We start from the raw sequence: 23,432 nt of genomic DNA, 5'->3' as shown, positions 1-23,432 counted from the left end.
AATGAAACAGGAATGCACCTGTGCCTTTGCCTACTGTGTGGTGATGTTACACGTGTAAATGCGGTCTCCTCCACCAGCAGGCACGCAGTAACTGCCCCATCATTTTTACCTCCTCAGGGAACCCCTGATGGCCGCCTATGCACAAATCACGAAGAACTCTAGTGTGGCCGCACCCCCTGAGGCCTCATCATTGCCCTAAGCACACCCCAAATTGGGACTTATTAAGCTCAGGAGGGGTCAAACCTCCCTTTGACCTCCAGCAGACCGTGAACTCCAGGCTCTGGTCACTTTGCTCTTGGGTCCTGTTTTCGTCCTTCTGCTACTGCTGTTATGACAGATGGTATGACCCTAGAAAACTGGTCTTGTGTGGACCTCTGAACCTTTGTCTTTGCGGCAAGGTCAGACCCCTCCATGGGCCTCCGAGGTCCTCTGGACGTGGCCTTTTCAAAGTTAGCCATGCTCAGCCATTATCCCTAAGGCTTTCCCCACAAGTGACTAGCCAGGATGTTGGGACCAAGTCAATTGTCCCCCTTCCCTGATGATAAACTACTCTTTGAGGGATGTCTGGGATCTTTTCTTGCCAAAGATCCTTCATTAATATCAACATTATCCATTAGAGAAGGTCTAGTTAGATTAACCCATACTTGATGAATGGTGCTGTTTTCTTGATTCCTATCCATATATGGGTCTCTTTGTCCTAGTGGATTTACTGGGCCTGCTCAGCTTTGCAGACTAGAGGGCCTTCTGCAGGCCCCAAGAATCATGACAATAGGCATTCCTGAGCTTTACATTTGCATGACTTTGAGGGTCTCTGGAGTATTCTGGAGATTAAAAATAAATCTGTGTGTGATCAGAGAGGGAAGTGTCTAGTGGCTTCTCTCTCCAAAGTTCAAGGTCTACCTTTCCAAGAGTTTTGTTGTTCACAGGGAGTCAGACCAAGGGCCCTCAAGTGTCTTCCAATGGGGGAAAATTGGTTCAACTTGGACTGTAAACGGAAAGTGAGTTTTCTCTCCCGGGGCAGGCATAGATCACAAAGGTGGAAAACTGATGGGCGGGGAGCCTACTAATGTGAGAAAGTGGAGCCAGACCTCCAGACACAGCCGTGAGGAACTGGGGGTCTGCCGACGGCCATGGAAAAAGCAAGCCTGCTTAGGAATGCTCTGCAGGAAGACTTGGCATTCACAGGGGTGTTGGAGCAGCTGGAGACTTGGATGAGGTTAGAAGGGACCTGAATTGACTAAAGGGGACACCTTCGCCTATGGATGTGCAGGCAAGTGTTGACTCAGCAGGACTTGGGTGTTTGGGCCCTACATCTGCCAAAGAATAGTCTTGTCCTTGAACAGCTCCTGGGGGCTAACCTCTGAACTCTTGGAGTCTCCTGCCCTGCAAGAGTGTCTGTCCAGCTGGAGCTTTGGGCCATGCCAGACTTAGACTCTAAGTTAAAAATGTGATTTATAGTGGGGGCTTGGGTCACGCCATGTCACTGTCACCTCTGGAGTCCTCTGGAGTCCTCTGGAGTCCTCTGGAGACCTCTCCTTTGAAGAGCCTGGAGACTGAGTAACTGAAGTCAGCTATGTGGGCACTTTATGCCTACAGGCCAATCCCCAGTTAAAACTGTGGACTCCATGACTTGGGTGAACCTTTCTGGTTGACAATACTTCATATGTATTGTCATGTGTCATTGCTGGAAGAACTCAGTGCTGCCCCTGTAGCCTCACTAGAGAGGACAGCTGGAAGCTGGTGCCCAGGTACTCCTGGGCCCTGCCCTCTGCCTGTTTTACCTTTACCAACTTTAATCTCTGTCCCTTTGCTGTAATAAGCAGTAAATGTGAGTGTGACAGCTATTTGGAGTTCATAAGTCCTATTAGAGAATCACTGAGCTAGAGCATGCTCTCGGAGACCCCCATATACAGTGGGATCCACAGATAAGGATTCAAGTCAAGACATCAACAACAAAAAACCCACAACTTTCTACACTTCTTATGAGGAAAGGTTCTCATCACCTCATCACCTCCTACTCAGAGGGCTTGGGACATTATCTGGGTCCTATAATCAGCAAGTCTGATTAGTTGTACAAAAGTGTGAGTCAATGGTATATAGAAATCCTATTTGAATCTCTCCATAGTATGAGTTCATTTTTCCTTATTTATCTTGCTGTCTTCCTAAAATCCCAAGTTTAAGTCACTTTGGGTACTGAGTCAGAGTCCCGGAGCCTGGACCAGTTTGCTCCTGCTAGTGCGACACCCCTCGCCCCATCTCTCCAGTCTCAGGATGGCTGCAAGCGTCCTGGGGGTTCCCTAGACACGGATTTAGGTCTCAGTGCAGCCTCGGATACTTGGTCTTCCACCTTCCCAGGATTCGCAGGAGAGAAAGAAATGCGAGTTCCACAAAGAACCTCTTTGGGTTGATTGATGATCTGGCTGGAGTCTGGTGAATTCTGCAAAAACAGTCATTTGGGGCCAGGGACCAGGGTGAAGAGCCCTCGTCCAGTGTATCATCAGGTCCCATCGCTTTCTCAAGGTCTCACACTGACTGACAGATATTCTGGAGGCATTTTTGTTTTAACGCTGGAAGGAAAAAAAGAAGAGGGAATTCAAGGTAGTGAGAAAGAAGTAAATGCTATAGGGGCCTAAAGTCAGGTCACATCAGCCATGGGCCAGGCTCCTCTGGAAGGCAAGGGTGGGGCAGGCAGGGCAGTGGGGTGGGCAGGGACTCAGGAGTCCGAGAGGGGGAAGGGTGTGGGCAAGACCTTCCCTCATTAGCAGCCAAATTGAGAGAACATCATTCAGCTCTGCATTCGCTGCCCAGTGATGGTTTCCCGATATCCAATATCCCGATATCTACCTGATCTCTCCAGTTTGCAGAAAGCTAATCTAACCCCATTAATATGTTTTTCAGTAGATGTAATATGTTGTTTGCATGGAGATTTTTAAGGCGCCAAGGACAAAAGAAGAGCTATTTAAGTGTAAGCAGCTTGTAAAATTTCCTGCTCCCTCTGCTTATCCCAGGCAAAGGGATATCTGTCTTTGACAACTGAGCAACCACCCCCCCCACCCAAAGCCTCCACCCCTAAATGCTTGGCCTTTGTGCTGCAGAATGAAGGTAATGTAAGTTCCATATAGCTCCATGACTTTTAGAAGGTCAGAGTCCTTTGACTGGATAGTCCAGGTAGATGGTCAGACCATTAGCTTGGAGACCAGCCAGGCCCGATCAGCCATTTTAGTCTGTGGGAGTGGGAGAAAAACAAAGTTTATGTCTGGCCTCTCTGAGTTAATGGGGCTTTGATGCCATTAGGTCCAGAAGAGGGTACCATAGACCCTACTCCTAGCACCTCATGATGCTTTCTTTATTGTATTACTTGGAGAAGCCTGGCTGGCTCAGTCAGAGAGCACGTGACTCGGGTTGCGAGTTTGAGCCCCACATTGGGTATAGAGATTACTGAAAAATAATATCTTACACAAAAACAAGAACAAAAATAAGCTTTTTTCTTGGATTATTTGTACTCATTTTGCTTTGGTCAGGAGTTTGAGTGTTTCTATTTGTTTGGTTTTTCTTTGTTTGGTCGGGTTGACTCCTGCTTTTTTTCCTCTCTCTCTCTCTTTTTTTTCTATACCTAATTGCAAACACTGAACTGTTAGTTGAAGAGTAATCAGAAATACCTTTCACTTTTCTTGTCTAAAATTAATGAGACTACATGATCTGCACCCACTCTGACTGTCCCCCACAAAGGCAGGACAATCAGTGAGTTCTAGAGCCCTTTCATACAAAGCATTTATTGTCCAGCTACAACACGGTCAAGTGTGTACTCACTGTGGGAGTGGGACACCCTTTTCACCCTCTGACAGATGTATGTTGCACTCTTCAGAAACCAGGAATAGTATTGAAGACAGTACCTAAAGATTCCAATGAGAGTGGAAAGCGATTATCATCCCTTGTGGCAAATGGAAGACAGCCATCATTTAGAAAGTCATCCTGGCCAACTACTCACTACAAGGACCCCTTCCCATCTTTACTGGGTGTGGGAGAAGAGGCAGAGGATGAGGCTGAGTGGGGAGAGGCTTAGACTTTGGAGTGAGAAAAGTGTATTTTTAGTCCTGGCCTCATTCCTCATTAGGATGTGTGACTTCAGGCTGAGCACTCCCTCCTCTGGGCCTTAGATTTTTCATATGCACTCAAAAGGCAGTCCTAGGACCTACCCTCACAGGTTATCACTAGGCTTAAGTGAACTAACATATGTCAAGTTCCCCAAAGAGTCATGGCAGGTGCTCTGCAACGACTATGTTCATATATTTGTTTTTGTGTGTGAGATGGGCTGAGAACACAGGGCTCTTACAGTTAACAAGGGAAGCAAATACTTGCAAAATAATGTCCTGCTCGTGGCTGGGGCTGCAGGCATGGCTTTGAAGAGCTCCAGTGGGAGAGCACCAAGAACATCATTAGGAAGAAGAGCTTTCTGGGCAGGCTGTGCCGCTGGCTCCCTGTGGGACTCCGGGAATTCACCGCCCTGCCTATCCCGTGCCAGACGCATGAGGAGGTCGGGCTAAACATTTTCCCATTTCCCTCCTATCCCTACCACTCTGTGATTCTAGCATCCCCTGGGGAGCAACAAACTGCCTGAGTACAGCTAGCTGTAAAGATTCCCCAGGCTCCAGCACCCTCAATTTCCAGGACACCGTTAAATTAAGGAAACTAGAGCACAGAGATGCACTGATTTGCCTGAGGACTCACTGCCCTCAAGAGAGTGTGGATTTTCCCCCAGGTAATCCACTTCATGCCAGAACGCACTGCCATTCTAGTAAGATTATACCCATTTTGCAGAATAACAAACTGAGGCTCAGAGACACTACAAGACTAGCCTACAGAGCTTGTAAGTCCAGAGCCTAAATTTAAACGCAGGTCGGCTTGGTTTCACCTTATGCCCCATACAGTATACTAAGCTACCCACTAGCTTTAAAATCCCAGATCTGTGACCTAATCCTTAATCTCCCCTCAGCTAGCCTGAAGTGTGCAAGTGTGACAAGATGTTCTAAGACCCACAGACCAATTGCTTAGAAAGCTTCCAGAACAGAGAGGATATCAAACGACCCTGGGGAATATAGGTTCCACCTATTCTGAATGAAGGAGAAAGTGCACAGCGGGAAGAGCCGCTGGAGCTCTAGGGGGAAAGTTCAAACTTGTTTGCAAGAGCTCACCAGGTGCTTGAAGGAGCAAGGCTTTCCTGAAAACAGACCTAGGCCTTCGCTGCAGCCACATTGCGCATATCTCGGTGGACCTATGACATTCCAGGCTGCCTCTCACTTTTCATCTTTGTACTTGCTGTTCCTTTTGCCTGGAGTGGCCTCTCCCATTTCCTGCCTGGGAAGCTTCTATTCCCCCATCAGGCCCTATTAATTAGTTCCCTGGGGTCCTATGGGGCATACTGGGATCTGCTACAGTGCTACTGTTTCAGAATTTCTCTGTATGGCCAGCTTTCCCATTCAAGCATGATTTTTTGATCACAGGGACTGTGCTGTTCAACACACACTGAGTAAAGCCAGTCTCCCACTCTGTTATTCTGAGCCTGTACTCATGTTTAGTATGAGATTATAGAGCAGTTCACTATTAAGTAAAATACAGGGAAGAAAAGGGATAAGCTCAGGTTCCTCCATGCTTCATTTCTCTAAATTTTAACTTAAAACTCCTCTCTGGAAACTTCTGCTTTCCCCATTTTATCCTTCCCCCTGGCATTTGCAATATATATTTTTTAAATGTGATTTTTCTCCAAGGGGATAGTAGGAATAGGTACTGCCTCTGGGTATGACTTGGTTCTGTCCCCTACGATGTCATATTTTAATTTGGGTTTATGACCATTTCTTCCTCCCAACTATGAAATCCTCAATTTCTGGGCCTGTGTCTGATTCAACTCTCAATTCCCATGGCTCAGCACTGTGTATAACAGGTGACCAGGAGAGACTCAACTCATTGTTGATTTGAAAAGTTACTGGTGGAGGGTCTGAATGTGGGCTCATCATGTTGCAAGAATTTTCTCTTTTTTAGGATGAGCCTATGTGGTGGGGACATGCTTCCACATCACTTGCTCACACCTTGGGTCTATGGACCTTTCTCATTTCCCTCTCTGGGAGGAGGAAACACTCCCTCAAACACTGATTGAGAGGTCCAAGACCAGGATGTAATGCAAAGTGGTTTTAAACCTGGACTTGAGTCTCAGAGCCAGAGGGTGATGGAGGTTTGAAAAGCTGAAGAGTCGTGAATGGACTTGGAAAGGAATATTAAAGATCTGGGGGATTGGCCCCAGATCCCAGACCACTGGAGCAGAAGTGGTCATCCATGTTTGTTTGGTTCTGGGTTTACAGCCAAGACAAACTGCTGAAGAAGGAAAAGAATGTCTTCACTAGAGGGCAAGAAGCTATCACCATGTCTAGAACTTCTAATATGAAGCAGGGTCTGCCTTCTAAATTTCGTTTTATCATCTTCTCATTTGACCAGCAAATGACTTCTAGGGATTTAGAAAGAGCTGGGGTATAGATGGACATTGTCCTCCAACTACTCAGTTCTGGCAGATGTCACCAGGCTAAGGCTGAGAGGGCTCCAGGATCAACCGGAAGTGCTGTGTGATCACTCCGCCAGGTAGTACTCAGCTGGGCTCAATTCACATCAACTTAGCTGACCTCCACTCAACTCAGCTGCACTTCCTGTGTCTGGCCCTGAAACGGGTTCTGGGGACCCAGAAATAAATGAGGTTCCATCATGGCTCTCAAGGAGGTGATGGTCTAGTAGAAGACCCTCCAGAGAGTCTATTTCTTGACGTACCCCTATCATTTGCCTGTTCCCGGCCACCTGTGGCCTGCAGAGCAGCCACACAGCATAGGCAGCCCCAAAATGCTGACAGTGGAAAGGGACACCTGGTTCCGGTTACCTCATGGCCTCTGCTCTAGCCTCTCTCTTCTGGCTCATGCAGAGGCATTGCTGGAAAAAGCGACACAGCTCCATCAGGCAAGGGTTGAACTTCTGGATGGCCAAGGTGAGGGAAGCGGCGGTGACGGCCCCCTCTTCAAGGAGCAGCTCAGGACACCCTGGAAGATGCAATCCCAGACCACTGACATCAACAAGGATTTAGCAAGCATTTTCCCTCTGTTTGTTACCGTGTTTGATGGATAGAGTCCTGGCCCTGATCTCAAAGTGGCTCTGAGACAGACAGACAGACAATGTTGTTTCTTCAGTGCCCGGAAAAGCTGTTGGGAGAGTCTGAGAGACAGGTGGAGTAAGGTGGGGTCCAGTTCCCTGGGGGAAATCAGAGGTGGTCTCACTGATAGCAAATACTAAAAAGGGATCTAAAACATTAGACAAAAGTGGGTCAGGTGGAGGTATTTCCAGTGGAAGAGATAGAGTATGTGGGGACCTAGCATCAAGCAAGGGGACGGTTTGCTGATAGGGAAATGGAGAATAATTAGATGATACAGAGGGTGTGTGTGTAGACATATGTGTGCATGCATATGTGTAAGTCTGTGCACACATGGATATATGCATTTTGCATGCGTGGGCGGGCATATGTATAGGCTGTGCAAGTAGATGGGTGTGAGTTGCCTGAAGATCACTGGGAGAACTTAAGGAGACAATGTACACAAAGCATACTGCAAACTTCCTGCTATGGAATAAATGACAAATAATAGTTATTATTACTGATTTATTAAAAATGTATTGAACAGGATATTTGGATGGCTCCATCGGTTGAATGTCTGACTCTTGATTTCCACTCAGGTCGTGATCTCAGGTTTCTGGTTCAAGCCCCATGGTGGACTCCCCTCTCAGTGTGGAGCCTGCTTGGGATTCTCTCTCTCTCCTTCTCCCTCTGCCCCACCTCAACAAAATGTATTCAGCATTCACTACATACTGGGCGCTCACAGACCAAAGGATACAACAACTCATAAACACAAGGAAAAGAGACAGAGTGCCTGGGTGTCTCAGTCAGTTAAGTGGCGGACTCTTGGTTTCAGCTTAGGTAATGATCTTGGTGTCCTCAAATTAAGCCCACCCCCGCCCTGTCAGGTGGGGAGTCTGCTTAGGGCTTCTCCCTCACCCTCTCCCCCTGCTCTCTTTCTCTCCCTCAAATAAATAAATCAATCTTAAAAAAAAGGAAAAGAGGCTTCCTCTTACAGGGTGCAACTTCTAGTGATTTGAAGGTTATATTAGGATGTTGATAATGATCTTCCAACAAAGCATTACTAGTTACTATCAAGAAAAATTATCTAAAACCTGGAAATAAGTTCTGGGTACTATCTAGCAGATACTGTGGGGATTTTCTGGTTCCATAAGAGTGTGTATCTTTGATTGACTGATTGAGTTGGTGGTTTTGCAACTCTGAAGAGGTTCAATGACTCTTATCTGAGAGCAACACAAATAACTCCTGCCGGTGAGCAATGTGAATGAATTTCGTCCGGTAAAGATGCAATTGGTTTTTGGTCTAGTGAAAAGAAAAAGAATTCTTTGCTGTGGGATATCAGTTAGTAAATTCACATCCAAATTCCTAGGACTAACTATAAAAATCCCTGTTCCTCAAACTCTCCACGGAGCCAGTCTTCATTCATTCATTCATTAATGACTGAATAATATCTCTGACATGTGCTAATTTCATATTTTTATGAATCATTTTCTTACCTTTTTGAAAATTATAATTGACCAGTTTAAGATTTATTTACTTATTTTTATATTTATCATTATTATTTTTCAAATGTTTGATTCCAGTATAGTCGACCTACAGCGTGATATTAGTTTCAGGTGTACGATGTAGTGATTTGCCACTTCCATACATCATCCAGGGCTCACCAACACAAGTACATTCTTCATTAGATCTCCTGTTGCATCTGTGCTCCCCCTCCCCCACCTTCCCTCTGGCAACCAGCAGCTTATTCTCTATAGCCAGGAGTAGACTTTTTAGTTTGTCTCCTTTTTCCCCCTTTTGTTTATTTGTTTTGTTTCTTAAATTCCACATAGGCATGAAATCAGATGGTATTTGTCTTTTTCGGACTGACTTATTTTGCTCAGCATTAAACTCTCGAGCTCTGTCCATGTTGTTGCAAATGGCAAGATTTCATTCTTTTCAGTGACTGATATTTCATTGTGTAAATATACTACATCTTCTTTATCCATTCATCTATCGGTTATAAATTTATTAAAGTGGAGAGAGGGCTCATATGTTAGGGATAGGATTCGTTAAAAAGGGTAGGACAGAAATGTATTTTGAATTCTATCCTGAGCCAGTTAGAATAGTAAACCCTCCAGAATATTTATCAATTTTTGTAAATATGCTATGACTTTTTACTTTAACATTTATTACACACCTGGACTTGGGTGCTTTTCTAAGTTCTTTACAAACATGATCTCATTTAATTCTCATAAAATCACGTAATGTAGGTATCTATTTTATACAAAAGGACACTGAGGGTCTGAGTGACTCTGTGGTTTGATCAGGTAGTGACTCTGGCAAGATCTGGGTCTGGAGCTCATACTAGCATGCTTTACTCCTTGAACATCCTTAACATTCCTGATGCTTGATTTCCATGCCCCTCTCCCCTTCCCAACCTCTCCCATGCTTCTCTAACTCAGGAAAGGGCACTTACCCTCTCAATTATTCAAACTTGGCCATGATGCTTGGTTACCTCCTGCTGATCATTCCACCATCACATTTCTTGATTGCTGAACACCATCCAAGTCTCCCTGATGAGTCAAGTCTCAAACAACTAACTCCTAGTTCCAGCTCCCTTCATCTCTGGCATACAGCAGTCTCCTTGCCGGTGTCCCTGTTCCTTTCCTCCCCTCTTTGGTCTCCACTCTGCAGCCAGAGAAAGTTTTCTGCACCACAAATCTGCCCATGTCAGTTGTCTCAGAAGAGGTCCACACTTCTTCCATGGCCCTGGGGATCCACGTGCGCCCTCACCCCCCACCAGCTGCTGTTCCCTCGCTCCTCATCACTCCTTCTTGTAGCACCAGAATTCCAGGCACAAGGGATTTCTCAGCTCCTGGGAATCTTCAGTCCTTTCCTGCCTCTGTGCCTTTGCATAAACTGTGGCCCTGCTTGAAATGTATATTTAGAGGCAACCCTGCTCAGATGCCTCTCTCTTTGTCAAGGAAAACCTCTAGAACAGTCCCTCCAGATGGAGCTAATCTCCTCCCCTCTGGCTGCACAGAGCATTGACCGCCTTTTCTCTTAGGAACATTACCCGTTTCTTCCTCAAATTGCAATTATTTTGTACAAATGAAGAATCTTGGGATAGATAGCATACCAGAGTGGAGGGAGCACAGGCTTTGAAGTTAGACAAACGAAGGCTCAAAATTTAGTTACTTTTTAACTGTAGTGCTCATTGAAATGGCTTAATGAAGATAACATTACCTACCTTGCGGAATTATTATGGAGTAAAAATAGGCTTAGCACAGGGCCTGGGAAACAGTAGGACCTCAATACATATTCACGGAATGGATGAATGAGTCAGTCTCAAAGGATTTGTGGGTATGGTTTCTTTGTGAATGGGAAGAATCATTTGTTGGAAGTTGTCAAAACCCTTTATTTTAGACTTAGATTTCTTATTGGATGGATGGATGGGTAGACAATGGATGGACAGAAAGAGAGAGAGACAATAGATAGAGCCGTGTAAGTAGACATACATACAGATAGTTATATACCCAGCTTGTTTTCTAAAACTTGGTCTGAAAACGGCCCCCCTCTGCACCACCAACCTCTGGGGGAAACATGGCTATAATATCTTTTGGCAGTATAATCAAGGCTTTGTGTCTGAAAGGTCCATTCACTGCAGGTTGGGAGTAGGGCTAAGGCAAATCTTCAGTGTATGAAAAAAGAGACTGTGTCGTCTCCAGGAATTTAATAATCCCTGCTGACATACTCCTGGATGGTGCAGGAACATTCAGGAAACGGGATAGAAAGGCATCCAGGAGTGGGAGGGCCCTGAAGATTCAACCAGCTTTGGAGGACTCATTCTGTATCAATTTCGGTCTTCTGGGACAGAAAGCAAAAGAGGGAAGCATCCAAAAATGGGGGGCAAAAAAAAAAAAGCGGCATTTTTTTTTCAACCTCTGTGACGAGACCATCTGAGGGTTTTGAAGGGGGTGGGTGGGAGGTTGGGGAACCAGGTGGTGGGTACTAGAGAGGGCACGGATTGCATGGAGCACTGGGTGCGGTGCAAAAACAATGAATACTGTTACACTAAAAAGAAATAAAAAATTAAAAAAAAAAAAAAAAAAACCAGCCATAAACCCAGGACATGGTTTCCTCTAGAATTCCATTGAAATTAAGTGTCAGGGACGGGGAAGGCAACAAGTCCTTTAAAATGCAACAAAAGTAGCAGCGCCTCGGTGGCTCACTGGGTGAAGTGTCTGCCTTCGGCTCAGGTCATGATCTAAGTGTCCTGGGATGGAGCCCTGCGTTGGGCTACCTGCTCAGCAGGGAGCCTGCTTCTTCCTCTCCCTCTGCCCCTTCCCCCACTCCCACACGTGCATGCCCTCTTTCTCGCTCCAATAAATAAATACCATCTTTAAAAAATAAATAAATAAAATGCAACAAAAGTAAAACTGCACCCAGCAAATGGGGATTGAATTTTGGAGTCATCCGTTCCTCCTCCTGCTGCCTTGGCTGACATCAGGCTCATGAAAAGAACAGCCTCTGTTTGCAAAGCACACAGTGCCTTGCTCAATAGGTATTCACTTGATAAACGCTGATTGGATTAAGTTATGTGGAGCTCTGTAGTTCCAAATCACTTCCACACACATTATCTTACTCAATACAAAGCCGTGGGGGAATAAAGACAGTTTTAGTGCCCACAATAATTGTTATTATTCTTGCTTCCCAGTTGAGGAAGCTGAATTCCCGAAGCCGAGTGCTGGAGACCCCCTCCCCAGTAAATGGTAGAGCTAGAATTTAATCCCAGCAGTCTGAATCCAAATTTAATCAAACAAACCTCTTTTTATTTCACGATACAACCTTGTTCCAAACAAACAAGAGCAACAGAGCAGCAGGCTGCCGGTACGTACTTGAGACTTGGTGGAGTCCCAGGACCAAGGCTGGCTCTTCTTTAGGGGTAAGTGGCCATGCTGTAGGGAGGTCACCTGCAAGGGGCATGAATGGCCATGCAAAAGTCAGCGTGAATGGGCCTTGGGTGATAACACAGGACGAAGGAATAAGAGCAGTTTAAGGATAACGCGTTTTCAAAGTCTATAGGGAATTGTAGCCAAGAAAAGGAAGAGTTTTATGCAAATCATGGGGTAATTTAACAACATAACAAGGTTTTTAAACTACTTCGCCTGCCTCTTTCCCTGCTAGAACCAATGAAGTCCAACGCCCAGCTTAGTCAGCCTCCTGGCACCCTTGTTCCTCTATCCTGAGCCCCCACACCAAAGCCATGAGGTATTGGGTTTCTCTTTCCAGCTAAACCTTCTTACCTGTCTGTGGATATTTCGGGGCAGGTGCCTTGGTTGGGCTTGGGGTTCGTGTGCCACGGGTGGAGGTTCCTGGGAAGAAGTGAGGGAGAGGTAAGCCTGGGATTTTTTCTTGGGGTGCCTTATGGGGAGAGGAAGCCCCATGCCACTAGTCCTGCCCTAGTTAACCAGTGGTGGTTATTAAGTCAGGTACCCAGCAGGGAGGTGAGGATACAGAACTGAGTTAAGAGATCAAACCCGCGGTGGAGGCCCATCAAGTAGAGGAGGAAACCGGCAAGTCCCAGGGGTAGCTGTGATACATTGTGTCGGATGCCACTGGAAATCAGCTAATCCTTGTAAGAAGTGATGAAATGCATGGGAGATGCGGCGTGGCCCAGGCAAGGAGCAAACACGGCTGCTGCTCGGTGAGGAAAATGAGGCTTTTCACTCATCTGAGTCTGCGCACACTCACTCCATCTCCACCCTGATACACTGTCATCTTCCTGATAGAGCATGGGCTCATCTCAGCAATTCTTCTGATCATTCGTAAAGTCCTGGTTTAAGGACCACTTCAGGATGTGACCTTTGCTGTCAGGATCCTGGTCCCTGGCAAAACCAGCAAAGCAGCCCCCTTGTAGGGGTGAGGGAGAGGGAGATGGGACAGGTCATTTCACTCGTGGGATGAGGTGGGAGAGGAGAAGAGCGGTGAGGCCGACCTGCATGGGAGGGAGAAGGTGGAGGCTGGGGGCAGGTGACATCTCTGAGACACAAGAAAAAGCGGTTACCAAGGTGAGCAAAGAGCGTAAGAGCAGAGCAAAGAGCATAAGCAAAGCCCCAGACACGTGAGCGGTAGGTGTTTGCCACGGGCTGAGGGTGTCCTGGGTGCTACGTGCGGAGCTGAACGCCTTATTGAAGCTCCCTGATTCAATCCTCACAGCCACTCTGAAGGTAGGTATCACCTCCCCTATTTCTGAAGGTGAAGAAGCCAGGACTGAGAGAGATCAAGAGAACGGCCCAAGGACAGACAGCATAGGTGAGTCAGGATTTCAACCTTGCTGTGTCTGGAGTAAAGACCAGAGTGCGTAGCCTCAGGGCTGTGCTGGCCGCTGATATCCTACCAGTCAAACCCCAATGTGGTAGCTTTTACTTTTCCTGTGTAACAATGCGAGGTATTTCCTTGATGACAGCTGTCAAAATTGCATTCCCAGATCTGTTGGTGCAATTGATTTTGAGCCTAGAGTCAAGACTTTGCCTTTATACCCTCTATTTCTTAAGAAATTTAGGTGGTTCAGCAAATGTTTCCGGAATGCCTGCTATATTTCATGGAACAGGAGATTAAAGACTCAGACTCTTAAGGAGAGGGAGAATGGTCAGGGAATGGACACTAAGCACAGTAATAAGGAGTCTTACGATCTACTGACTGTGGTGAGCTTGAAAGAAGGGCCTCTAGCTGCAGGTGCCAGAGAAATTGATTTTAAAAAGAAGTGTACCACAAATCAGTGAAACCATATGATAATTGACTCTCTCTGCTTGACTTATTTCACTCAGCATAATCTCTTCCAGTCCCGTCTATGTTGCTACAAAAGTTGGGTATTCGTCCTTTCTGATGGAGGCATCATACTCCATAGTGTATATGGACCACAGCTTCCTTATCCATTCGTCCATTGAAGGGCATCTTGGTTCTTTCCACAGTTTGGTGACCGTGGCCATTGCTGCTATAAACATTGGGGTACAGATGGCCCTTCTTTTCACTCCATCTGTATCTTTGGGGTAAATACCCAGTAGTGTAATGGCAGGTCCAGGGAAGCTCTATGTTTAATTTCTTGAGCAATCTCCACACTGTTCTCCAAAGTGGCTGCACCATCTTGCATTCCCACCAACAGTGTAAGAAGGTTCCCCTTTCTCCACATCCCCTCCAACACATGTTGTTTCCTGTCTTGCTAATTTTGGCCATTCTAACTGGTGTAAGGTGATATCTCAATGTGGTTTTAATTTGAATCTCCCTGAAGGCTAGTAAAAAAAAAAAGAAAGAAAGAAAGAAAGAAATGCAATAAAGCTTTTTTGTTTGATTACACGAATAGAAAATACGGAGTGAAGGAAAGTAAAAATCTTATCTACTTCCCAGATATAGTCAAGGTTAATATGTTGTGAAATTCTTTTTAATCTCATTTTGTTTTACTTTCTATTTTCTGTGTATATTTATTACATACAAGTAAATACACATAGATACATAGACTTGGGATCACATTTGACAACTTTTTTCTTGCTTTTTATAACTCAGGCTTTCCTTATAGTACATGATTACGTGTTAATGTACATATCATTATATATGTGTGTGTAATTAACAGGTATGCTACATTACATTACATATACACCATATATGCAATTAATGTAATAATATTAATACATACTAATACCATGCCAAAAAGGCAGTCTGGAGAGAACAGTATTGGCTCCTAGTGGTCATTTGTTTGATGGACAGTGAAAAAGGGAAAAGAAGAAATTAGAAATTTTTTAAAAATATATTTATTTATTTATTTGACAGAGAGAGAGAGAGATCACAAGTAGGCAGAGAGGCAGGCAGAGAGAGAGGGGGAAGCAGGCTTCCTGCTGAGCAGAGAGCCTGAGGCAGGGCTCGATCCCAGGGCCCTGAGATTATGACCTGAGCCGAAGGCAGAGGCTTAACCCCCTGAGCCACCCAGGTGCCCCGAAGAAATTGGAAATTTCTAAAGTGCCAAGGTGGCTCAGTCAGTTAAGCATCTGCCTTCAGCTTAGGTCCTGATCCCAGAGTCCTGGGATCGAGTCCCTCATCAGGCTGCCTACTCAGTGGGGAGTCTGTTTCCCCCTCTCCCCTCCACTTGCCTGTGCTCTCTCTGTCTCTCTCTAATAAGTAAGTAACAGCTTTTAAAATATATTTTAAAAAGAAATCAGAAATTTCTAAATGGGTGCATAAAGGAGGGCACCTAGCAGAGAAAGGGTGTGGAAGATTCCCGCAAAGAGGGGGTTTTCCTTCCTTCATTCATTCAAGGTAGAAAGAACAGGGTTGGAATAAAGAAAAGGAAGCGTGAGTTCACTTTATGATTATTAATTATGAAGCTAACTTGGGTTTTACAACTTTTCTGTGCGTTGTATTTCAAAAATTCAGAAAACATTTTAAAGACAGAGCGCTAAATTTAATTTAGAAATGGGGGAGGTGGGAGTGAGCATCCTCTCTTACCTGAGGTTGAGTGGGCCTGGGAAGGGCTGCCGTGGGGGGTCGCTGTCCTAGCTGGAGGCCTGGGCAAGCTCCTTGTGGCCGTGGACCCTGCAGGAGATGACGGTGTGGAGGACAGTGTTTCCCAGGGAGGCCCTGCAGGTGCCCAGGGCATGGGTAGTGTGGGAGTCCACGCCTGACTGCTGGTTGTCACCCATGGGGTCCTGGCCACCCTCCTGGTAGCTGCACATGGGACAGTAACAGGCCACTTACATTCTTGACCCTTTTGATTCAGGTATAAAATTACCAAAACAATGAAATGTTATCAAAGGGAAAATGCTTTGTGCATGCATAAAACAGGTAATTCAGGGACCTAAGCTCTACCTTGAGCTAGAATAAATGGACCAAAGTAAACTTTATTTTCCTAACTACTTATTTTAAAAAAGTTCAGAGCACGTTTCTCATCAAATGACCCAGTAAAATTGTTATGGGGTTTGAGGTGAAGAGACCAGAGAGGAAACTGTTCCTGCCTGTCCCATGTTGTGACTTTAGGGGCAAGTGGCTTCACTTTTTTTTTTTAGCTTTCCCCTTAAAATGGGGATGATCATACTGCTAACAACAATAATGCAGTATCACAGGATTGGGACGGAGGCCAATCTTCCCTGGCTGTTCTTTCAAACAATTCTATAGGTTCTCTCATTCATTTCCATAGTAGGTATGAAAATAAGTTTTTTTTTTTTTCAGTTTTAAAAAACTAACCCTCTTGGAAAATTTTAAATTTGTATGTTAAGTTAGGAATGATTGCCATCTTTAAAATATTCAAGTTTCTTGGGAAGCCTGGGTGGTTCACTGAGTTAAGACTCTGCCTTCAGCTCAGGTCATGATCTCAGGGTCCTGGGATAGAATCCCGCATCAGGGTCTCTGCTCAGCAGGGAGCCTGCTTCCCCCTCTCTCTCTGCCTGTCTCTCTGCTTACTTGTGTTCTCTCTCTGTGTCAAATAAATAAATAAAATCTTTAAAAAAAATCAAGTTTCTCATCCAGAATGTGTTATATTGCTTTATTTATTTAAATATGCCTTATTACTCTCCCTAAAGTTTTATAGTTTTTCATATATAAAACCCAACAATTTTCCTGCTAGGTATATAGCTAAGTATTCTATGATTTTTCTTGCCACTAGCAATCATATCTTTTGGGTTTTTTTTTTTTTTCATATTATTCTGGGAAACTTTCTAATTATGCAGAACAGCCACGATACTGGAGTGTACTGAGGGGTTTCTGGTTAGTGACATTGATTGCTTTTCCACATTCTTGTTTTCCAGCCTGCTGGACTCCTATGAGTTCTCACCTCCTCCAGGAAGCCCCCTGCTGGGCTCACCAGGACAACAGCTCTTTGTAGGGTAGACTATAACTATCAATTTACTTGCTCGTGTCTCCCTCCCCTGTTTGTGCACTCAGGAATGAAAGGGAACGTTGATAGAGCTGTGCTTTTAGCAGCTAGCCTGGAGTCTGGTATTAAATTCATGTCTCGATGAGTAAATGATTGAATGAATGAATTCTATGACTCTGGTCCCTTGTCGGAACTCATTGAGACAGTATTGGCTTTTAATGAAAGCGTTATCTCTGTTGTATCTTATTTCCAAATAGCATGAGCATGTCTTTTCGTCTTCTGTGACAACACTACTGATGGCGCCCACAAAGATAGTGGGGAAGGAGGAACTCGCTGGCTGGCCTGCCACGTGTGGCGGCTCTCCGTGCTAGCTTCAAGTCATTAACATACTCTTGGCATCATTATCTAGCCAGCTACAAATTCACCTCACTCTATCATAAAATGTTTTTTTAATTTAATTTTATATTTGCAGTGTTCCAAGATTCCTTGTTCATGCACCACACCCAGTGCTCCGTGCAATATGTGCCCTCCCTAATACCCGCCACCATTCCACCACACAGGGTTCATTTCAGGAGAGTCATTGCTAAATGCTTTCCTGAAACAAAAATACATCATGGTACAATACACTTCACTTATGTAAGACATTCTTATCGGGGGATGCTGGGTGAAAGGGATCAGGGAGCTCTCTGCACTATTTTTATCATGTCTTGTGAGTCTTAAACTATTTCAAAATAAGAAAAATCATACAAATAAATGTTGGCAGGATCTTATGCCAAAGATGCTCACTGCCTTTGCTCGTCTGTATCAAACTCACACTGGCTCATGTCGATCTCTAATTTCAGGGATGCTGAAGAAGAAAGGGTCGATGGAAAAAGGATAAAGGAAGGGCTTCACTTATTTATGTGAGGGAGACGCAGGACAGGAAGGGACAGGGCGAGTAATCTTCTTACCCAAGGCTGGGAGGGTGGGAGAGGGACCACCCTGCGTGGCCATGGCTGTGGCCCTGGCGTGGAGCTTGGAAAGCCTGTTCGTGCTCATGGCCGGCTCTCCCTCTGCAGGAGGAGTTGTCTCTGTCCAGGGAGAGGTCCCTGGAGCAGGTGCCCTGGTGCTCTGGGCTCTGTGCAGGGGGCTTGTCCTTGGTAGTGTCTGCTGGCTCGTGGGTGTGAGTTTTGAAGTCACAGCTGTGCCCCTGGGAGCTGTACGTTCAGGGAGATGGTCAAAGGCAGGTTTTATATTCTTGACACTTGGAGTACAGACTTGTCAAGCCACTGAAAGATTGTTGGACAGCAAACGTACTGAACGCAGAAATTTAAACCTTACTTGGAACAATACCATATGTCACCAAAGAGGAGTGTTTCTTTTGGAACAGCAAAGGAAGCTAAAATACCAATTTCCAAAAACACTATGCGGGGAAGCTCTGTGAACAGAATGCAAAGCTGTCAGACTGCGAAGTACCATGCATTCGACATGTTTCCTGACAGAACCCGAATTCATCCAGGCCCTTTGCCCAGCTCACAGCCCTCAGCCCCTTGATGGCACTTTTTCCTAGAAGAGGGACAGGGTGGCTTCATGTGCCCTGTGCATGTGACTAGAGACCAGAAGCGGAATTTAGGGACATCAGAAGCTGCTGGGCAGAAGCTGTCTGAAAGACAGGTAGGCCACAGCTAAGATAACAGGAAGGCTCAATTTGGAGGGAGATCCAGCCGGTGCCCTTGGACGTTCCATGAAGACAGGGAGGAAGAGGCTCAAGTGTTCATTTGAGCTTCTAGCTCCCTTTGGGCAGCCTTTGCTGGTGACGGATGCATGTAGGATGATAGGCTCCCATGAGCCCATGGGTCCCTTCTTCTGGGTTGACCAGGGCTGCCTGTAGACCAGTGGATTCCAGGCCCTACTTACCTCTTTGGCGGATCACTGTGCAGGGCACATCCTGTACAAGTCGTGTCCTGTTGCTTCATCTCTCTCTCCTGCTTCACTTACGGGGTCAGTAGTCCCCACACGCCTGAGAGGTCTGGTAGTTGTTTCCAAATCAACTGGACATAGGGCTAAGTGCCTGACCTATGCTTTATCAAACCATCACTCAGCCAAGTGACTGGCTATCGAGCATACGTACTCCACAAATACGTGTCCATTTGTCAAGTGTTCTCTCTTCCCAGGCATCTGTCCTTCATAAGGGAGCACCGAGGGCAGGTACAATTGGGACTGGCCTGGGAAGGTCACAGGAAGACTAAAGAAATGACATTGACTCAATCCTCGGCTCTGTCCTCAGAATCGAGTGGGTAAAGGGAACCCACCAAATGCCCATTTCATTTCCACAACAAGAAGCCTCATGCCACACAAGTTGAGGATCCTTCCTCAGGTAAACTAAGATAAATAAACGTAATTCCAATAAACTCAAATCAAGGCAGCCCACTGAAATGGAACTGGAGATTTAGTGTAAATTTCACTTTACTCCAAGAAACGCTAATTAAGAACCTACTATGCACAGAGTGTCATGCAGACACCTGGGGGGAGCAGACTGGGGGGCTGAAGGAGTTTGGATGTCTGCCTTCAAGGGCCATTCAGTGAGGAGACATACATGGAATGTCACCTGTGTTCCAACCTGGAGTAACACCAAGTCCGAATGATGGACTAGTGTCGTGTTATAGAGTTGTAGACCACAAAAGACAAATTTTGACTGGGAGATTTTGAGGAAAGAGGAGGCAGCCGCTGAGCTGGTGATTGACAGACAAACCGGGACTCTGAAATATGGAAAAATAGGGAAGGAGTTCCAGGCCGAGTGAAGTGGCACAGGCATGCAGAGAGATGCCATCTGCGAGAAGAGACAGGAGCTTCAATGTCATTTTAGCAGAAGATTCAAGGAAAAAGAGAGCAGATGAGGCTAGGCATGTTGACAGAGCAGTGTATACTCCAGGCTAAGGTCTTTGGACCCTCTGTTCCTGACTTAGCTCTGAGTAGTAAGAAGACAAACCCAATTGTATTTTAAAGACTATTGCTCTTGTGGCAATGGATGGACATTTTAAAGAAATATGAAATGTGTCAAGGAAGACTAGTTCAGAGGCTACCTCAGGTCAAAGGTAGATGACAAGGACTGGTAGATTACTAAGGTAATCACAGCAGCAGCAAATAATCTTGGAGGACCAGCCAGATTCCAGAAACTTTATTCAGCTTAAAGTGACAGTTAAGTGTAGGGGGCAAAAGCGAGCTCAAAGGTGGTTCCAAAAATACCACTTGTGCCAGGGAAAAGGCAAGCAGATGGGTGGGAGTGTGTACAGAGAGGGAGAGGATGCTTGGGTAGGGGCTGGGTATTGTAGAGTGGCAATGTCTAAAACAGGGTCACTAATTCAATTACCTACAAAAGCCAGGTAGTTAATATGAGAAACAAGTGTCAGGCTATAAGGAGCAGAGAGGGCTATGGAAAAGAGGAAGGTGTCTCTCCTAATGCGTAGGATGGCAGCAGTGCCTGCTCAGCTCCCGTGGAGTCACCATATCTTCTCTTGGAAGAGAATCCAGAGATTAATTTTAATGGTTAAATCTTTTGGTTTTAGCACAGTGTAGCTAAATAAAATACCTGAGGGCAGCATTCGGTCTTCAGTTTGCTAGCTGGGACCCTGGTTTGGAGACTATAGTAGGAGTGTGGGGGTTTCCACTCACCTAGAACACCAGACATGCTGCTGGTGAATGTGTAGTTGATAACAGGAGATTTCTCCGCCATCTCCCAGAAGTCAGAAAGATCTCTTCCTACAAAAACCACACCAACAGGATCGAATCTTGGGTTCACCTGCTAGAGGGTTCTGTTTAATTCTCAGCTCCGAGAGCTTGTCTGATGGTTCACCTGACTTTCCTGTCATCACACAGATGAAGATGCAGTCCGATTCGTTTGTTTGACTCACTATAAGACAAACCAGTACACAAGACTTAGCAATGGGTCTGAAGCTATAGGTCTTTGGCTGAAATGAAAATTCAGCTAAAAATCCTTAGCTCAGGATGTTATAGAGAAATTTAAGGCTAACTCCTTACTTTTAAGAGAGCCCTGATTTTCTGGTTTTTTTTTTGGGGGGGGGGATACAGTATAATGTAATGGCAAAGGGCACAGCCTATGGGGTCAGCTTCTAGTGTTACAACATCAACTCTGCCTTTTACTAGCTATGTGGCCATGAGCGAACTGCTTGATGTCTCTGGAATCAGTTTACCCATCTATAAAATTGTGACCATTCAAATTCCACAGTCCCTCATTTAAGATTTCCAAATTCTGAAATGGAAGATCGAAGGTTTTGTGTGAGTTTGGTACCAAAACTTATTTGGTGGGAAACCTGACTTGACAGATGTGAGGCTATTCACAGTCTTTATCAGACCTGTTTAGTGTAAAGGACCATGTTGCTAAACGAATGAGTGTGTTTGATTACGGCATGCTGCAATTGATGGCGATGTTCCAGCGTCTGTGGTATAGATGCCCTGTTAGACCTGCCAAAGTCTGCAAGTGAATGAATTACTAAATGTACTTGTCCCTTAAGATGCTGCCCAAAGCGGGGCCACCTGGATGGCTCAGTTTGTTAAGCATCCAACTCTTGGTTTTGGCTCAGATCACGATCTCAGGGTCATGAGATCGAGCTCCGCATCTGGCTCTATACTGAACATGGAGCCTACTTGAGATTCTTTCTCTCCCTCTCCCTCTGTTCCTCCCCCTCTGCTTGTACCACTCTCTCTCTCTCTCAAATAAAATTCTTAAAAAGATGCTTCCCAAAGTAATGTGGACATTTACTTGCACGTCCTTCAAAGGACAGCTATGATGACCTGGTGAGATAATGTGTATGGTGCCTGGCAAATAGAAGAGCTCAGTAAATGGTCATAATAATAATAACTATCACTGTGAATGTGGGCCTGTTATTATATATATTAGCATAGTGAGCAAGAGCATGGACTTTAGAGCCAGATCACCTGGGTTCAAATTGCATTTCTTCAGGATAAGCTTAGGCAAGTTACTTGACCTCTCTGTGCCATGGTTTCCCCACCTGTAACATCAGGATAAATATGTAATCACTCCACAAGGTTGTAGTGAGGGTCCAGGGAGGGAGTACACGGACAGCCTCTGGAAGAGTCCTTGCAGCTGATGAGATCTACTACTCTCCTCTCTCCTTTCCCTATTTCTAACACAGTAGTTGCTCCATTGTGCAGCCCTCCAGCTTTCTGACGAGGCCATGTGTGGGCAATTGACTAGATCTGTGCTTTGCAAAGTGGGTGTCTTGGGGAAGGTGACTGGCTTGGGAGTTATATGAAGGCTCCTTTTGAATGAGGCAGATCTTTCCCAACTGCACATAGGACATGGGCTTGGGCTGCATATAGATCTAATGCTAAATTCTGATCTGGCCTTGAGCAAAATAGGCAACCTCTTCAAATCTCAGTTTCTCATCTTTTAAAATGTGAGTATAGCTATCTAGTAGAAGCTGTTTTCTTGAGTCTGTCTAGATTGCCCTAACTCTGAGCCTTAAATTCTTCCTCTAACTTTTTAGATACCTTTAGTAATACCTCTGATTGAAAGACGGAGCCTTCAAATACTAGTGGTTGAAACTGGACCACACTGGTTGTCTAAATAAAACTTACACAGAGGTTCTTGGTAGCCTACTTTGTGGCAGGGCTTGGGGTAGGTGGTCCACTAGCTTTGATTATATTTTTATTACATTTTCAAAATATTTTGATTTTGATTAAATTCTGCAAATCTGCCAAATCTCCAATATCCCACACATTTTCAAGATGAACACACCGGAGAGGATGGAAGTTGACTTAAAAATCTCTGTGAGGTAGCTGGTAGAATTTCCAATGACATCCACCAGTAGGGCCGTGAAATCTGCAAGAAGGATTGAGGAGATTTAAATTTCTGATCCAGAGACTTGAGGGGAAAAGCATAGTGTATTTGGACTTTTCCGAGTAGATTTTACAAGTTTGATTTTGTTCAGTGTATTGAGGAATGTTAGCAATCATATAGAGAAATATTACTAATTATAAAGATGTCTTATTTCCAGGCAGGGAGAAAACTTCTGGATCCACAGTCATAATCCCCTTCCTCCCATTTCCCTCTCCCTCCAAATCACTCTGTGCCAACACCAAATGGCTGTGAAAAGCCATATTACTGAATAATGGTTTTTCTCATGTGTTGTCCCCTGTTATCTCCTCTAATTGCTTTAGAATACCAAGTCCACCCGACAGGAAGCCACCTAACAGTTATGCAGCATGAATTTACATAGTTTTGGATTTTCAAAATGGAATGTCAATTTTAGTGGTGGGTTGTCAAGAGACTATAACCCTACGCAAAACAGAACCAGAAACCCCTGTCCTTGCCCCCCTTGTTAAGAAGGCTGATGGGAGGAGATTGGGAGAATTTCACATTCCAGGCTATCAAATCTTTGTGAACTTTCTCTCTGAAAGGGGTTTGAA

General features: G+C 45.1%; 1 protein-coding gene across 1 annotated transcript in view; it reads right to left on the bottom strand.

Moving 5' to 3' along the window:
• Positions 1 to 2,523: 2,523 nt before the first annotated feature.
• The window catches only part of HHLA1 (HHLA1 neighbor of OC90), a 38,512-nt gene continuing 17,603 nt past the window's right edge, over positions 2,524 to 23,432 (bottom strand). Inside the window, exons 7-17 of the mRNA XM_059168676.1 lie at positions 22,762 to 22,845; positions 20,836 to 20,892; positions 20,652 to 20,741; positions 17,954 to 18,202; positions 17,790 to 17,850; positions 13,140 to 13,183; positions 12,448 to 12,516; positions 12,040 to 12,114; positions 6,917 to 7,073; positions 3,811 to 3,893; positions 2,524 to 2,567 (exon numbers count right to left, since the gene is read on the bottom strand). Of these exons, the coding sequence (XP_059024659.1) occupies positions 2,524 to 2,567; positions 3,811 to 3,893; positions 6,917 to 7,073; positions 12,040 to 12,114; positions 12,448 to 12,516; positions 13,140 to 13,183; positions 17,790 to 17,850; positions 17,954 to 18,202; positions 20,652 to 20,741; positions 20,836 to 20,892; positions 22,762 to 22,845 (1,013 nt within the window). The remainder of the gene's footprint in view (positions 2,568 to 3,810; positions 3,894 to 6,916; positions 7,074 to 12,039; positions 12,115 to 12,447; positions 12,517 to 13,139; positions 13,184 to 17,789; positions 17,851 to 17,953; positions 18,203 to 20,651; positions 20,742 to 20,835; positions 20,893 to 22,761; positions 22,846 to 23,432) is intronic.

This window comes from Mustela lutreola, chromosome 3 (assembly GCF_030435805.1).
Source record: "Mustela lutreola isolate mMusLut2 chromosome 3, mMusLut2.pri, whole genome shotgun sequence".
Taxonomy (NCBI): Eukaryota; Metazoa; Chordata; class Mammalia; order Carnivora; family Mustelidae; genus Mustela; species Mustela lutreola.
The sequence above is the reverse complement of the archived record's forward strand: the minus strand, read 5'-3'. Positions and strand labels throughout refer to the sequence as shown.